The 18,710-nt window shown below is 45.3% G+C and overlaps 1 protein-coding gene across 1 annotated transcript in view; it reads right to left on the reverse strand.

Annotated features, from left to right (window-relative positions):
- The window catches only part of LOC106595924 (serine/threonine-protein kinase ULK4), a 323,274-nt gene that overhangs the window by 85,477 nt on the left and 219,087 nt on the right, over positions 1 to 18,710 (reverse strand). Inside the window, exons 31-32 of the mRNA XM_082959959.1 lie at positions 12,414 to 12,462; positions 4,040 to 4,145 (exon numbers count right to left, since the gene is read on the reverse strand). Coding sequence (XP_082816085.1) covers positions 4,040 to 4,145; positions 12,414 to 12,462 — 155 coding nt within the window. The remainder of the gene's footprint in view (positions 1 to 4,039; positions 4,146 to 12,413; positions 12,463 to 18,710) is intronic.

Raw genomic sequence — 18,710 nt, forward strand, 5'->3', positions numbered from 1 at the left:
CAATTATCAGGTGTGCCTTATTAAAAGTTAATTTGTGGAATTTCTTTCCTTCTTAACCTGTTGAGGACAGACGTTCCGCTAGCGGAACCCCGTTCCGCCCGCGGAACCCCTAGCCAACAGCCAATGGCATCGCACGGCGCGAAATACAAAACCAACTAAAATACCACAATTCAATTTTCTCAAACAATCAACTATTTTACACCATTTTAAAGATAAGACTCTCAATCTAACCACATTGTCCGATTTCAAAAAGGCTTTACAGCGAAAGCAAAACATTAGATTATGTCAGGAGAGTACCCAGCCAAAAAATGATCACACAGCCATTTTCAAAGCAAGCATATATGTCACAAAAACCCAAACCACAGCTAAATGCAGTACTAACCTTTGATGATCTTCATCAGATGACACTCCTAGGACATTATGTTATACAATACAAGCATGTTTTGTTCAATCAAGTTCATATTTATATCAAAAACCAGCTTTTTACATTAGCATGTGATGTTCAGAACTAGCATACCCACTGAAAACTTCCGGTGAATTTACTAAATTACTCATGATAAACGTTCACAAAATACATAACAATTATTTTAAGAATCATAGATACAGAACTCCTTTATGCAATCGTGGTGTCAGATTTTAAAATAGCTTTTCATCGAAAGCACATTTTGCAATATTCTGAGTACATAGCTCGGCCATCACGGCTAGCTATTTTGACACCCACCAAGTTTGGGACAACCTAAACTCAGAATTACTATTAGAAAAATTGGATTACCTTTGCTGTTCTTCGTCAGAATGCACTCCCAGGACTTCTACTTCAACAACAAATGTTGTTTTGGTTCCAAATAATCCATAGTTATATTCAAATAGCTCCGTTTTGTTCGTGCGTTCAGGCAAGCGCATTTCGTGACAAAAAATGGCAAAATATTCCATTACCGTACTTAGAAGCATGTCAAACGCTGTTTAAAATCCATTTTTATGCTATTTTTCTCGTAAAATAGCGATAATATTCCAACCGGGCAACGTTGTATTCATTCAAAGGCTGAAAGAAAAAAATGGAGTAGTCTCGTGACCGCGCATCTCCAGTGTCACTGTCCCCAGGCTGACCACTTACAAATTCTGCTGCTGTTCTTTGCCCAGAGACAGCAGACACCCCAATGTCACGTTACAGCACAGATGCTGTATTTTCAATAGAGATGCAACAGAAGGACAACAAATTGTCAGACAGGGCACTTCCTGTATGGAATCTTCTCAGGTTTTGGCCTGCCATATGAGTTCTGTTATACTCACAGACACCATTCAAACAGTTTTAGAAACTTTAGAGTGTTTTCTATCCAGATCTACTAATTATGCATATTCTAGTTTCTGGGCAGGAGTAGTAACCAGATTAAATCGGGTACGTTTTTATCCGGCCGTGAAAATACTGCCCCCTATCCCAAAGAAGTTCATGCATTTGAGCCAATCAGTTGTGTTGTGACAAGGTAGGGTTGTTATACAGAGCATAGCCTTATTTGGTAAAAGACCAAGTCCATATTATGGCAATAACAGCTCAAATAAGCAAAGAGAAATGACAGTCCATCATTACTTTAAGACATGGTCAATCAATACAAAACATTTCAAGAACTTTGAAAGTTTCTTCAAATGCAGTCACAAAAACCATCAAGCGCTATGCTGAAACTGGCTCATGAGGACCGCCACAGGAAAGGAAGACCCAGAGTTACCTCTGCTGCAGAGGATAAGTTTATTAGAGTTACCAGCCTCAGAAATTGCAGCCCAAAGAAATGCTTCACAGAGTTCAAGTAACAGACACATCACAACATTAACTGTTCAGAGGAGAATGCGTGAATCAAGCCTTCATGATGGAATTGCTGCAAAGAAACCACTACTAAAAGACACCAATAAGAAGAAGAGACTTGCTTGGGCCAAGAAACACAAGCAATGGACATTAGACCGGTGGAAATCTGTCCTTTGGTCTGATGAGTCCAAATTTGGAGGTGTGATGGTGCTTTGCTGGTGACACTGTCTGTGATTTATTTCGAATTCAAGGCACACTTAACCAGCATGACTACCACAGCATTCTGCAGTGATACGCTATCCCATCTGGTTTGCGCTTAGTGAGACTATCATTTGTTTTTCAAGGTGCCCCTGCCTTCTCCTAGGAGGAGCATTTCATTAGTCCTGCTATCTGCAAGGTGCCCCTGCCTTCTCCTAGGAGGAGCATTTCATTAGTCCTGCTATCTGCAAGGTACCCCTGCCTTCTCCTAGGAGGAGCATTTCATTAGTCCTGCTATCTGTAAGGTGCCCCTGCCTTCTCCTAGGAGGAGATTTCATTAGTCCTGCTATCTGCAAGGTGCCCCTGCCTTCTCCTAGGAGGAGCATTTCATTAGTCCTGCTATCTGTAAGGTGCCCCTGCCTTCTCCTAGGAGGAGATTTCATTAGTCCTGCTATCTGCAAGGTGCCCCTGCCTTCTCCTAGGAGGAGCATTTCATTAGTCCTGCTATCTGCAAGGTGCCCCTGCCTTCTCCTAGGAGGAGCATTTCATTAGTCCTGCTATCTGCAAGGTGCCCCTGCCTTCTCCTAGGAGGAGCATTTCATTAGTCCTGCTATCTGCAAGGTGCCCCTGCCTTCTCCTAGGAGGAGCATTTCATTAGTCCTGCTATCTGCAAGGTGCCCCTGCCTTCTCCTAGGAGGAGCATTTCATTAGTCCTGCTATCTGCAAGGTGCCCCTGCCTTCTCCTAGGAGGAGCATTTCATTAGTCCTGCTATCTGCAAGGTGCCCCTGCCTTCTCCTAGGAGGTGCATGTTGAATGTGAAGCCTGGCTGTGAACCTGTGACTCACCCCTGAGCTCATGCAGAACCGACAGGGTGGACAGGACAGGCTCTCTCAGCTCCATGCCGCTCGGCGGTGGGAGAGAGATACCGTGTGGCGCTAACGGGCTAACTGTGCCGACTAGCTAATGAGAACTGTCAACACAGTACAGCCATAGTAAAATGAATCTATTATTCAATAATTGAGTGTTATGGAGCGCCTGGTTTTTGCAGCGGGCAGCCAGCTGGGCATTGAAAAGCGATGGCAGAGAAAGAAAACATGCCAAGACAGGAGAGCCGAGCGGGTAAAGGAGGCAGCTGGGCTGATTGTATCAGATGAGTGAGTGCTGAGTGTAGAGCGAGAAAAAGAGAGAGAGAGGCAGACGGGTGGGTGCGGGCCGTCTGTGGACAGACAGGGAGGAGATGAACTGATAGGAGTACCACAACAGGACACACAGCCCAGCCTGCTGATGGATAGAGTGGAGGAAGAAGAGGAGAGGCTTTCATTCTTCCTTCCTCAGCTGCTGCTGGGAGACCAAAAGCCTGCCCGCTACGCTAACACGCCCCCCCCACACACACACACACACACACACACACACACACACACACACACACACACACACACACACACACACACACACACACACACACACACACACACACACACACACACACACACACACACACACACACACACACACACACACACACACGCTTAAGGCACCACAGGATCCCTATGCAATAAGCGGTCTGAGCCGAAGGTAAAGTGGTGGCATTACTGGCATGGAAACACACTCCAGTAACTGAAAACACAGGAGAGGAATCAACACAGGCTGTTTTGTACCTGTGTATGATTGTCTTTGTCAATGATGGAGAAACTGTTGGGTGTTGTATTACACACAGTGCTGCATTAACCCATCAAAGACATGTGTTTATGTCAGTCACCGTACCTTGCTGATAGAGCGGTTGGAGGTCTGAGTCCTCACTTTACATTTAAGTCATTTAGCAGACGCTCTGATCCAGAGAGACTTACAGTAGTGAGTGCATACATTTTCATACTGGTCCCCTGTGGGAATTGAACCCACAACCCTGGCATTGCGAGCGCCATGTTCTACCAACTGACTCACACGGGACCACATGGGACTTGTGCACGGTGTTCTTTGTAAATGGGGCGGAAACTGTTAGGCCTAGATGCAGTACAATGCATTCATTAGTGTGAGGCAGTGCACCGTACCTTGTTGGTAGAAGGGTTGTAGGTCCACGTCCTTCTGTCCAGTCAGGTTGCTGAGGAGAGCCATGGCCTTCTGCATGGTTCCACCCAGGATATTGTCCTGGTGCTCCTGGAGAGAACACAACATGGAATAAACACACAGGAGAAATGAATAGGGGGCGAGGGAAAGGAAGGGCAAAAACCCATGGAAGTGCACAGTCTTTCAGGGCAATCTTCAAATATTGAGAGCCTTAGGGATGGATTTGAGCAAATCTGCCTCAGCAATGCTTCTGCAGTACTCTTGTTTTCACAACTACTGTCCCCTGCACCCACAGTACGTCTTATTCTGAAAACTGAAGCATACAGTAGGTAACATTCTGCATTTGTATTGACTACATTATCATCTGCTGCTTACATTATCCCTTCTCCTTCACAGGGTCTAGATACACCTGTGTGTGCCATCTTAAGGGCCTATCTGATGATGACTGAAGAAATAGCTGAGCTTTAATGAAGAATAGTCATTAGCATCTTAACTTTTGAGAGGGGAAGCGTCTTCAGGACCTGGCTGAGGGCTAGATGAAGGCCAGCAGAGGAGCAGGGGAGCTTGGGGAGAGGGAGGAGGGAGATGGAGGAAGTTGGGGAGAGGGAGGAGGGAGATGGAGGAGCTTGGGGAGAGGAAGGAGGGAGATGGAGGAAGTTGGGGAGAGGGAGGAGGGAGATGGAGGAAGTTGGGGGAGGAGGGAGGAGGGAGATGGAGGAGCTTGGGGAGAGGAAGGAGGGAGATGGAGGAAGTTGGGGAGAGGGAGGAGGGAGATGGAGGAAGTTAGGGAGAGGGAGATGGAGGAGCTTGGGGAGAGGGAGGAGGGAGATGGAGGAAGTTGGGGAGAGGGAGGAGGGAGATGGAGGAAGTTGGGGAGAGGGAGATGGAGGAGCTTGGGGAGAGGGAGGAGGGAGATGGGGGAGCTTGGGGAGAGGGAGGAGGGAGACGGAGGAGGTTGGGGAGAGGGAGGAGGGAGACGGGGGAGCTTGGGGAGAGGGAGGAGGGAGACGGGGGAGCTTGGGGAGAGGGAGAAGGGAGACGGAGGAGGTTGGGAAGAGGGAGGAGGGAGATGGAGGAGGTTGGGGAGAGGGAGATGGGGGAGGTTGGGGAGAGGGAGATGGGGGAGGTTGGGGAGAGGGAGGAGGGAGAGGGAGGAGGTTGGGGAGAGGTAGGAGGGAGATGGGGGAGGTTGGGGAGAGGGAGGAGGGAGACGGTGGAGCTTGGGGAGATGGAGGAGGTGGAGGTTACTCATCCTCCCCCACTTGATGTGGGGGAGGATGAGCCTTGGTGAAGGTTGTGTAATTATCTGGTGAACAGGGTGCAGGGGATGAGCCTTGGTGAAGGTTGTGTAATTATCTGGTGAGCAGGGTGCAGGGGATGAGCCTTGGTGAAGGTTGTGTAATTATCTGGTGAACAGGGTGCAGGGGATGAGCCTTGGTGAAGGTTGTGTAATTATCTGGTGAACAGGGTGCAGGGGATGAGCCTTGGTGAAGGTTGTGTAATTATCTGGTGAACAGGGTGCAGGGGATGAGCCTTGGTGAAGGTTGTGTAATTATCTGGTGAGCAGGGTGCAGGGGATGAGCCTTGGTGAAGGTTGTGTAATTATCTGGTGAGCAGGGTGCAGGGGATGAGCCTTGGTGAAGGTTGTGTAATTATCTGGTGAACAGGGTGCAGGGGATGAGCCTTGGTGAAGGTTGTGTAATTATCTGGTGAACAGGGTGCAGGGGATGAGCCTTGGTGAAGGTTGTGTAATTATCTGGTGAACAGGGTGCAGGGGATGAGCCTTGGTGAAGGTTGTGTAATTATCTGGTGAACAGGGTGCAGGGGATGAGCCTTGGTGAAGGTTGTGTAATTATCTGGTGAGCAGGGTGCAGGGGATGAGCCTTGGTGAAGGTTGTGTAATTATCTGGTGAGCAGGGTGCAGGGGATGAGCCTTGGTGAAGGTTGTGTAATTATCTGGTGAGCAGGGTGCGGGGGATGAGGCTTGGTGAAGGTTGTGTAATTATCTGGTGAGCAGGGTGCGGGGGATGAGCCTTGGTGAAGGTTGTGTAATTATCTGGTGAGCAGGGTGCAGGGGATGAGCCTTGGTGAAGGTTGTGCAATTATCTGGTGAACAGGGTGCGGCGGGGGGATTAGGAACATAATAAGTAGGTAGGCAATGAAGGCCTGAGCTAGGCACACACACACCCACACACACACACACACACACACACACACACACACACACACACACACACACACACACACACACACACACACACACACACACACACACACACACACACACACACACACACACACACACACACACACACACACACACACACACACAATGCAGCCATAATTAGGGCCCAGACAATGTTTGTTCAAGGGGCCTCGACAGTTTACAGGCTGACGGGAAGGCAGAGAGAGAAGCACAGAGTTGGGCCAGTAGCTCAGGGATTCTCCTCAGTCTCCTGGATAAGTTAGCCATGGAATCTCAAGGCCCAGAACCATCGCTTTTCCACCTGATTTCTCTGCTAGGCCACTTGAGAAGAGCAGGGGTCATGCAGATATCAACAGCCCTTAATGAAGAGATACATGTGTGGGCCTAGACCTAAACCCTGATGGGCTCAAATGATTGACTCACTACTTCCTATAAACAGTTTGTTTAACATAAAGGCTGGTTTGATTTGATAGGGATGAATAGGGAGACACATGGAGGAGAAACGTATATGGCTGTATGGCTGCGTCATTTCTGATGGATGACACAGTTGAATCCAAAAGTGGGATATAGAAACATACTGAAAAAATAAGAACGGAAAGAAAAACGACTTTTTAATCGCCTCCCGAAAAAGCATGTCCTCATTTCTGTATCTTATCAGATGTGTAATGGAATTGTGCTGTCTGCCTGCAGCTTGACTTGATCTCGCATCATCTATAATGCTAACTTCAGATCTCATCATCACAATCCCAAACACACCATTGGCTGCCTCTGGCCTCACACAGTCTGAACCAATCACTTCCGTTCTCAACTCAACGTATGTCTCTCTGTGTTGGTTTACATGGAACTAGACTGGAGCCTCACTATCACAGGCCCAATCCCAGATCCTCAAGCTCCTATGTAGCTGCTTGGCTGCCTCTTCTGAACTAACTTCAACCCTGTGTGTGTGTGTGTGTGTGTGTGTGTGTGTGTGTGTGTGTGTGTGTGTGTGTGTGTGTGTGTGTGTGTGTGTGTGTGTGTGTGTGTGTGTGTGTGTGTGTGTGTGTGTGTGTGTGTGTGTGTGTGTGTGTGTGTGTGTGTGTGTGTGTGTGTGTGTGTGTGTGTGTGTGTGTCTTTGCGAGGGGATAAGCAGTCGATGAATTTCTGTTGACTGCAAGGATAATGGATTAAAAAAGGATTCTTCTTCAGTATGTCCTACAGTGTAAAACAAGCTCTGAAAAGCAGCTTTGCAGTACAACAAAAGGCAGTGTTTATGTCTGCTATTTGACTTTCTTTCAAGCTGTAATTTGGTCTCCAGATCAATATTTGTCGCAATGCAGACTTTTCTTCTCTGCTGTTAATGAGAATGGCAGAGGGGAGCACGACTATTCAACTAATACCAGCAACAGCAATGTTGCAATCAGAGCTAGCTGTATAAACCTCTGATTCTATTAGATTCTCTTTTCTCTCTTAGAGCTCACAAACTCATACAGAGTCCACTGACTGTACATTCCTACCTACCTTCCCCCCACACACAGGCAAAATGGATTTTCTTCCAATTAGATTTACACTGTCAGATGACATCAAATTGAATATGGGGCAGAGGCACTACAATCAGGGGAAGGGAGAGATAAAGCCATCCTGCAACAGTGAGGGGGTCCACTCCACCGAACATCTTTGTTCATTTACTTCTATACCAACATTAACCTTTAAAACAAAGCTGTAAAAATAGAGACATTTGAGGAGTCTCAAGTCTCAAGCATTCTCCTTAACACAATCAATCATGATCATCAGTAAAAGACCATGATGCATTGCAGCAGCCACAACAAACTAGGCGTGAGCTTCAGTCTCCAGACATCAGATTAGCCTAGCAGTGTTACTTGGGGCTCTTGTTGTAACCAGAGTCAAGCTCCCTAAACACTTGCTTTAAGGATCAGTCTGCTGATGTTGGACCAAACTCAATCAATGCCACTGTCAATCACCACTGGCTTCCTCGCCACACTCATTAGTGATGTGCATTACGGCTCCGTCCGTGGACCACTTTCATGCCGTCTCTGGCCCGAATCAATGTCAGTCTGTGAAACTGCTGAACTGGCCTTAAAAGTAAATAAGTGGACAGCCATTACTACTGCAGTCTGCACTAACTGTGTCGCGAAAAGGCAATTTGATACGATCCTGACCTAACCTGTATATCAGCTTCCATTGGATTGGAGAAGGCAAGCCATTGCAGTTCAGAGTAAAGTTAAAAGGTATGGTATGCGTCCTAAAAGTGCACCCTATTCCCTATGTAGTGCACTACTTTTGACCAGGACCCATAGGTCAAAAGTAGTGCACCATATAGGGAATAGGCTTCCATTTGGTACACTCACTACACACACATGGTGACTACAGTCAAGTGAGAGTGAGAAGAGCTGATTTAATCCTGTCACTATGTATCTGTAAAGCCTGTAATGGACTGGCCATAGTGTATGTCCTGTAGGTGTAAGAACTAGGCACTATATGAATGGTGAACCCTCCAGCGGTGGAGAGGAGAGGAGGATTACAGTGTGTGATAGAGTCCAGACTGGGTCTATATTGGATAGAGCAGTGGTTAAGTGGTTGACCTGCATGACACAGATCGGCTGGTAATGCACACTAAATGGCTCTCCTTCCTGTATGGCTGCGTATGTAACACTGCATTGTATTGTGTTAAACTGTGTGGATGGAGGCTTTTCTAACGCATTCCAGAATGTATTCGTTGAAGCACAAATTCAGAACATTAGGTCCTCTAAATGTAATAATGACATGCATGTGAGAAAGTCTACATACGTCCTAGTTGGTACTATCATGGTTACGCCTGGCCTATACCTCCAAAACATAGAAGAAGAGACCCGTGGAAAGCAACACAACTATACCTCCAAAACATAGAAGAAGAGACCCGTGGAAAGCAACACAACAATACCTCCAAAACATAGAAGAGACCCGTGGAAAGCAACACAACTATACCTCCAAAACATAGAAGAGACCCGTGGAAAGCAACACAACTATACCTCCAAAACATAGAAGAAGAGACCCGTTGAAAGCAACACAGCTATACCTCCAAAACATAGAAGAAGAGACCCGTGGAAAGCAACACAGCTATACCTCCAAAACATAGAAGAAGAAACCCGTGGAAAGCAACACAACTATACCTCCAAAACATAGAAGAAGAGACACGTGGAAAGCAACACAGCTATACCTCCAAAACATAGAAGAAGAGACCCGTGGAAAGCAACACAACTATACCTCCAAAACATAGAAGAAGAGACACGTGGAAAGCAACACAGCTATACCTCCAAAACATAGAAGAAGAGACCCGTGGAAAGCAACACAACTATACCTCCAAAACATAGAAGAAGAGACACGTGGAAAGCAACACAGCTATACCTCCAAAACATAGAAGAAGAGACCCGTGGAAAGCAACACAACTATACCTCCAAAACATAGAAGAAGAGACCCGTGGAAAGCAACACAACTATACCTCCAAAACATAGAAGAAGAGACCCGTGGAAAGCAACACAACTATACCTCCAAAACATAGAAGAAGAGACACGTGGAAAGCAACACAGACTATACCTCCAAAACATAGAAGAAGAGACCCGTGGAAAGCAACACAACTATACCTCCAAAACATAGAAGAAGAGACCCGTGGAAAGCAACACAACTATACCTCCAAAACATAGAAGAAGAGACCCGTGGAAAGCAACACAGCTATACCTCCAAAACATAGAAGAGACCCGTGGAAAGCAACACAACTATACCTCCAAAACATGAGAAGAGACCCGTGGAAAGCAACACAACTATACCTCCAAAACATAGAAGAAGAGACCCGTGGAAAGCAACACAACTATACCTCCAAAACATAGAAGAGACCCGTGGAAAGCAACACAACTATACCTCCAAAACATAGAGAAGAGACCCGTGGAAAGCAACACAACTATACCTCCAAAACATAGAAGAGACCCGTGGAAAGCAACACAGCTATACCTCCAAAACATAGAAGAAGAGACCCGTGGAAAGCAACACAACTATACCTCCAAAACATAGAAGAAGAGACCCGTGGAAAGCAACACAACTATACCTCCAAAACATAGAAGAAGAGACCTGTGGAAAGCAACCCAACAATACCTCCAAAACATAGAAGAGACCCGTGGAAAGCAACACAACTATACCTCCAAAACATAGAAGAAGAGACCCGTGGAAAGCAACACAGCTATACCTCCAAAACATAGAAGAAGAAACCCGTGGAAAGCAACACAACTATACCTCCAAAACATAGAAGAAGAAACCCGTGGAAAGCAACACAACTATACCTCCAAAACATAGAAGAGACCCGTTGAAAGCAACACAACTATACCTCCAAAACATAGAAGAAGAGACCCGTGGAAAGCAACACAACTATACCTCCAAAACATAGAAGAAGAGACCCGTGGAAAGCAACACAACTATACCTCCAAAACATAGAAGAAGAGACCCGTGGAAAGCAACACAGCTATACCTCCAAAACATAGAAGAGACCCGTGGAAAGCAACACAACTATACCTCCAAAACATAGAAGAAGAGACCCGTGGAAAGCAACACAACTATACCTCCAAAACATAGAAGAAGAGACCCGTGGAAAGCAACACAACTATACCTCCAAAACATAGAAGAAGAGACCCGTGGAAAGCAACACAGCTATACCTCCAAAACATAGAAGAGACCCGTGGAAAGCAACACAACTATACCTCCAAAACATAGAAGAGACCCGTGGAAAGCAACACAACTATACCTCCAAAACATAGAAGAGACCCGTGGAAAGCAACACAGCTATACCTCCAAAACATAGAAGAGACCCGTAGAAAGCAACACAACTACAAAACATAGAAGAAGAGACCCGTGGAAAGCAACACAACTATACCTCCAAAACATGGAAGAAGAGACCCGTGGAAAGCAACACAACTATACCTCCAAAACATAGAAGAAGAGACCCGTGGAAAGCAACACAACTACAAAACATAGAAGAAGAGACCCGTGGAAAGTAACACAACAATACGTCCAAAACATAGAAGAAGAGACCCGTTGAAAGCAACACAACTATACCTCCAAAACATGGAAGAAGAGACCCGTGGAAAGCAACACAACTATACCTCCAAAACATAGAAGAAGAGACCCGTGGAAAGCAACACAACTATACCTCCAAAACATAGAAGAAGAGACCCGTGGAAAGCAACACAACTATACCTCCAAAACATAGAAGAAGAAAGCAACATAAAACGTGAAGACAATAAACCTAACAGCTAACTGATTCCGTCTGTGTGATGTTTCTCAAAGTGTTCTTACATGCAGTGGCAACTTGTCTGAGAAGTCACCCAAGCGATAAGTTCATTAAAGAGTGCAGAGCAGTTACTGGCGGATTGAGGTCAAGGGGGAATTGGCTGTTTACTGGAAATAAGCGTTCTGGTCTGATGAATATGTAACCTGTTGTAGGAGCTGGGGAACGAAGAGGACCACTTCATATTCTCACTCCATTAAGCACAGCCCCTCAAAAGGCTGTTCCGTCTCTCCGTCACTCAATTACACAATGTACTGTGATGGGTCACCACCGCACAGCACACTCATTTGCATAATAAATCAATAAAGAACCCTGGCAAACGAGCACTGCTGGTGCAAAAGGGGCTCGGCCTGAAATGACAGAGAGAAGTAGGCAGGCAGTGGGGTGGGGTGGATGGGAGGCGTTTTTACGAGCTAAAATGTCTGGCCCAGCAGAATTCCCCCACATAACAGCCTTTGAATTATGTTCCAATAGCCCAAAGTCTTCTCCACCCAATGGGACTCATATATTTTCATGACAGAGGATAAAAAAGCGAGGTGGGGTGGGGGAGGAGGAAGCAAGGTGGTTTGTAATATGGCTTTCATCCTAACATTCCTTTCCACTAGTTTCCACCTCGGGCCGTCTGAAAGACGGAGAGAGACACAGACTCAGAGTAGAGTGGAGGTGGGAATTTGACAAACCACTTATATTTTTAGGAGATAGCTTTTTTCTTGAGCCTGGAAATGAAAAGTCGGGCAGGCAACACAAGTGATAAATAAAACCGCACATCAAAGCAGTTTCCTGGAACACAAGATTTTAGTATAGAGAAAAAAAAGCTGCATTTTAAGTGGGGCTCTTAACTTACCGCCATGACTTGAAAGACAATAGGTAGGATCCTGCTGTCTCTGACCAGGCTGTGGAGGAGGGAGAGAGAGAGAGGGAAAAAGAGAGAGATAGAAAGATGGAGAGAGAGGGGGGAGAGAGACGAAGAGAGAGAAAGAGAGTGAGAGAAACACAGAGGCAGGTTTAGGTACCTTCATAGCACAGAGAGACGTTTCATCTTCATTAGGGTCCATGCATTGCCTCTGAATCTGAGGCCTACTGAACGTATGGGAGTATTTCAGTGTGTGTTTGTGTGTGAAGGCACCGCAGCGTGACTCGCCTCTAAGATCAGTCATGTGAGAAAAGGACCTCTGACTAATCTTCTGCGGGGAGAAAGGAGCCTTCTGACACCTGGGCACCCAGGAGTAATGTACATCTTTATTGAAAATGACTCTCCACAGCTCCCTTATTGATTAAGCCTTTTGATTCACAACCAATTACAGCTTGTGTGTAGAGGTGCTCAAAGGAAGAAAACATTGTGGCAGGCAGGCTAGACACATTTAAACAAGACTAGAGGTCACCCATAGAAAACGTATTAGAGGGAGTTTTTACATAACAATGATGTATTGCATGGTTGGGAAACATTTATTTCCCAGTTTTCCATATATGGTGTCCTCAGTCCTCCAAAGAGAATTCCATCAAATGTTTCTAAAGTAGTGTAGCTTATGTGAGGCAGCTAAGCCATTGTGCAGAACACCAGATAAGAGTAAATACCACTGCAATAAAGTGCAGAGGGACAACACAAGCCTGTGATTAACCAGAGAGACATCCTCTTGAGGTTGAAAGTCACATAGAAGTCAGCAGGCAACCTGAACGTACTGAGAAAGGAGAAAACTGAAACACAGATAACACAAAAATTGACCAGGCCTAGTTGTTGTCCAATCTGCTTTCATACTAACTACACAATATCAAGTTTGTTTACGTTAGTTTGCCTACAGATGTAGGATTTTAATTTGACCTGAATTGTCACAGCAAAATAATATTGCAGCAACAGGATTTTAATGTTTAATCTATAATGTTGCTTGATTGGTGGTTAGGTAATTAGGCTACATGAAAAGTGCAATACTGTTAATATAACCGTGTGTTAATGTGGGCTTTCTGTGAATGTATGTAAATCCCAAAGCTCATCTGCATTTCCTGTGGTGCAGGAACATTTCTGTAACAAAAGAGTGATCAAATTAAGATCCTACACCTGCATAACAGACATACTTAAATGAGATAAACTGTCCCCCCATCCTTATCTCCACTTATCTGCACCACCTTCCCTCTCTCCTCTCTCCTCCACTCTTCTCTCTCCTTCCACTCTTCCCTCTCTCTTCTCTCCTTCCACCCTCCCCACTCACCCTCCACTCTTCCCTCTCTCCCTCCACTCTCTCCTCTCACCCTCCACTCTTCCCCCTCTCCTTCCACCCTTCCACCTGTCCCTCCACTCTCTCCACTCTCTCCTCTCACCCTCCACTCTTTCCTCTGTCCCTCCACTCTTCCCTCTCTCCCTCCACTCTTCCCTCTCTCCCTCCACTCTTCCCTCTCTCCCCCATTATCGTAGTACAGAAACAACCCTCTCCCATCGATCTCCGTGTGAACCTGAGTGATGACACGTCATTAACATTAAATTGTGCTCATAAAACAAAACAGGAACAAATATGGAGAGTTAAAGGTGAGCAGAGGATCTGGGTCGTAATTCCACTTTACCCCCAGAGAGTAGACTAGATAGAGGTGTTTCCAGAACTGATGAATGGCCAAGCTTTATCTCCCTGACGGGGTGACAGAGGAGTGTAAATAGCCAGGCTTCTTCTCCAAGCCTCACAGATTGCCGAGCCTGCATCCCAAATTACACCCTATATAGCACTATATAGGAGATAGGGTGCCAATTGGGACGCATCTACATTGAACTGAAGGCATCCTGTGTGCGAAGTGACATTAAATTATAGCCCAACTTAGGCTACATCGGGGGCCCAGCCAACGAAAAGCCTTTCCCCGTGTCGTGATGACTCACGTAGCCTTCAGCCATTAAATCAGAGAAATGGAGGGATATTTCTTGAGACAAATCAGGTCCATCTGTAGGGTGGTAGTGTCTCACCCCCAGCCTGCCTGGTTAGCATTCCCAGTTCCACATCATTCTAAATCGATCGCACCCTGCATCACTGTCACGTTAAGAGAGACTGAAGTACCAAAATCAGTTCCTGTCAAGGCAGCCAGTAATACTGATACAGGCCTGTTGAAGACTTATTATAGAGAAGGAAGAACTGAACTGAAACCACAGCAGTGGACACTATCTGGGTCAAAGCCATGGCTCTCTAAACACTATCCTACACAAGGTTTGGGCTAATGACAACTAATGCATCACACAGTATGCGTGTACAGTACACCTCATTTCTCAACTTTAATACATCTCTGTGCCCTACAGAATTTACAGACTGTCCTTAACGTTAGGGGATAACAACTCTAATTTTCATGTAGACACAGATTGCGTGGATGAAGTGGCATTTGCCCAGCCAGGCTGGAGTGGCTATAGGGTAAAATAAGATCCGCTCAGCTGCAGACAACCTTCTGATCTTATTTACAATCTGATGAAGTTTAGAGTGTGCCTGAGTACAGCTCTGATTCAACCTGTCACGCTTCCTTAATAATGGCACAATGTGTGGATGACATTTAACACAGTCTGTCTGCTATCACAGATCCTCCGGTAGCTTCCTGGCTGGGAGGGATTTGGATTTTTATATAAAAAAAAATCTCTCTCTCTCTCTCACAGACAGTGCCTTCAGAAAGTATTCTTACCCCTTGATTTATTCCACAAATGGATTAAAGGGATAATCCAGCCCAAACCACTAATTCATATGATTAACAGTGTTAAATAACACTCATATTTGAATATTGTTTTGGGAACAAGTTATAATAATTACATCATTATAACAAGGTTGGTAGAAACATGTGAAAATTGTTTTTGGAAATCTGTTGCAGCTCAAGTCTACTACAAAACCCTCAATGCAATGCTCTCGCTCTCTCTGGGCTGGCTGGCTGGCTAGCTAGCTAGAAAACATAGCTACGCACAACAATACCAACATCAATATCAGCATGTGAAGTAGCTAGCTAGCTGTAAAATCAGCTAAACAAACTGCACTGTCTCACCGAGTTCAACTTGCATTTCGTCTCTGCCCAGAGTGAGAGCAGAGTACGTTTCTTTCCCACAGAGATACTTTTGAGGAGATGGGAAATGCCATTAGAATCATATTAACACCCATTGTATACATTGCCAATGGGCCTTGCCGTGCATTCTGGGCGATTCTGGGACAAGAACAGCTCTCCTTCAAGAAGTGAATGGGAGTCAATTGTGCGCTTGCTCAAAAACTGAACATTAGCACGAATTTCAAGAAGTACAACATTGCAAATCTTTTCCAAGATGTGAGATAATTAACTTGTCTCTTTAATATCGTATAGCTCATACTCTGACTTTGTGAAGGGATTGCGTGACGTTTAGTTTAGCCTCCGCGTGACGCAGCATGACAACGTGAATGCAGATGGTCGACAGTCAGTTGCGTGGGGCGTTTCTCCATTCATTGCCCAGTGGGATTCCTATCTCCTCCTTTCTGTAATATCTCTGCTTCCCAAAGACACACATGGGGCATTGCGGCATGGTACTTGAAGTTGAATAATTTGCTACACTGTTTAGATTGGGTACATCTAAGCAAAATCTCTACTTTGTCATGAGGATATAGATGAATGTATGTGTTCTATTGGCTGATTTGGCGATCTGGAGAGCAGGTCATTGTTTTAAAAGCGTTATGAAATCTGATAGTGTGTTATCCCTTATGACGAGAATGATGTAGTTAAGACGCATTCCTACACGATTTCCTGATTTTCAAAGACGGACTAGATAGAAGTTAAATCACGGGGACATCTGTTATTTTACCCAGCGATAGAACATAGGCTTTCACCAAATTGACAGGGGGTTTCATGATTTTATTTCTGGGGGCGGATTATTCCTTTAAATATATATATTTTTCTCACCTATCTACACAATACCCCATAATGACAAAGTGAAAACATGTTTTTTGAAATGTTTGCAAATGTATTGTAAATGAAATCCAGAAATATCTAATTTACATAAGTATTCACACCCCTTTGCGATGACGCTCCAAACTGAGCTCAGGTGCATCCAATTTCCTTTGATCATCCTTGAGATGCCACTACAACTTGATTGGAGTCCACCTGTGGCCAATTCAATTGTTTGGTCATGATTTAGAAAGAAACACACCTGTCTATACAAGGTCCTACAGTTGACAGTGCAGAAACTATACCAAGTAACTGTCCGTACCTCTCCGAGAGAGAATTGTGATGAGGCATATATCTGGGAAAGGGTATGAAACATGTTCTAGAGTGTTAAGTTTCCAAGAGCACAGTGGTCTCCATCATTGGGAAATGTAAAAAAAAAGATGGAACTAAGTAGACCCTGCCTTGAGCTGGCCATCCGACCAAATTGAGCAACAGGGCAAGGAGGACCTTGATCAGGGAGGTGACCAAGAACCCAATGACCACTGACAGAACAACAGAGTTCTTTGCCTGAGATGAGAGAACCTGCCAGAAGGACAACAGTCTCTATAGCACTTCACCAATCTGGGCATTATGGGAGAGTGGCTAGATGTAAGCCACTCCTAAGAAAAAGGCACATGACAGCACACCTGGAGTCTGCAAAAAGGCACATGACTCATAAGACAAATTATTCTATGGTCTGATGAGACAAAAATGTAACTATTTTGCCTGAATGCAAAGTGATATGTATGGAGAAAACCATGCACAGTTCATCACCCGTCTAACACCATCCCTACCGTGAAGCATGGTGGCAGCGTCATGCTATGAGAATGCTTTTCAGCGGCAGGGACTGGGAGACTGGTAAGGACAGAGGGAACAAAATACAGGCAAATCCTTGATGAGAACCCACTTCAGAGTGCAAACGACCTTAGACTGGATGTGAAGATGTACGTTCCAACAGGACCCCAAGCATACAGCCAAAGCAACACTGGAATGGCTTCAGAACTATAATGTGAATGTCCTTGAGTGGCCCAGCCAAAGCCTAGACTTGAATTCCATTGAACATCTGTGGAAATACTTGAAGATTGCTGGTCACCGCCGCTCTCCATATAACTTAACAGAGCTTGAGAAAATTTGCAACGAAGAATTAAACTGTAATCGCCACCAAAGGTGCTTCTACACAGTATTGACTCAGGGGTGTGAATACTTATGTAAATTAGATATCTGTATTTCATTTGCCATAAATTTGCTAAAATGTCTAAAAACATGTTTATTTAGATTTTTAACCTTTATTTAACTAGGCAAGTCAGTTAAGAACAAATTCTGGCTTTGCACTTTGTAATTATGGGGTATTGTGATACATTTTTAATTCTGGCTGTAACACAAAATGTGGGAGAAGTCAAGAGGTATGAATACTTTCTGAAGGCACTGTATATAGTGATGTAATCATTTAAAGTCTGAAATGTGGAGTGTTCAGTAATAGTGTACATTAGTGCCAGTAAAACATCTTCCAACCTCACTCTGGAAACATTGTGAGGCAGTCTCTATCCTTTACTGTGCACTGTTCCCATCCACTTTGCTACACATGGCTCCCCTGACTGTCAGAGAGTGTGACACAGGCAGTCCTGCAGGTCATCTCTGCTGCCTGTCAGAGGGAGAAGCTGAGGCTGAATGGAGAGGGCTGCTGCCTGCCACTGAGCCATATCAGACCAACACAGCTCAAGCCCAGTCAGCTCTTCAGACCGGCCAGTGACACTGATAGTACGAGGTAACACTCCCATTCCTCCTTTACACACACCAGCTGTCAGAGCTGATTACACACACACGAACGCACACACAAAAACACACACACAGTCAGGGATGAGGTTTTTCTCTATTCCTCTGAAAGCACTCAACTCTGCTGTCCACTCCAATCAGCAGAGAGGAGCAGAGGTCTCCATGCAGGCAGCACAGGTGGCAGACAGAGGACAGGAAAGGCGGGAGTAGAGGACACCGGGGGATCCCAGGCTTTTAACACAATCGCTGCGACCTTTTAGAGTGCACTACGTTTGAACTGGGCCCATAGGACTCTGGTCTAAAGTATTGCACGATAGGCTGCCATTTGCGACACATTCAAAACAACACCCCCGCCTGTTCATCCCACTGACCAATCACTCATTGTGTCTGCAGACTACCAGGCAACGGTACCGCGTTGACCAATAGCACGATATCAAACTCCAGTCAAATCAAATAAAAATAACAGGATGAGCGT

This window comes from Salmo salar, chromosome 02, assembly GCF_965601325.2.
Source record: "Salmo salar chromosome 02, fSalSal1, whole genome shotgun sequence".
Taxonomy (NCBI): Eukaryota; Metazoa; Chordata; class Actinopteri; order Salmoniformes; family Salmonidae; genus Salmo; species Salmo salar.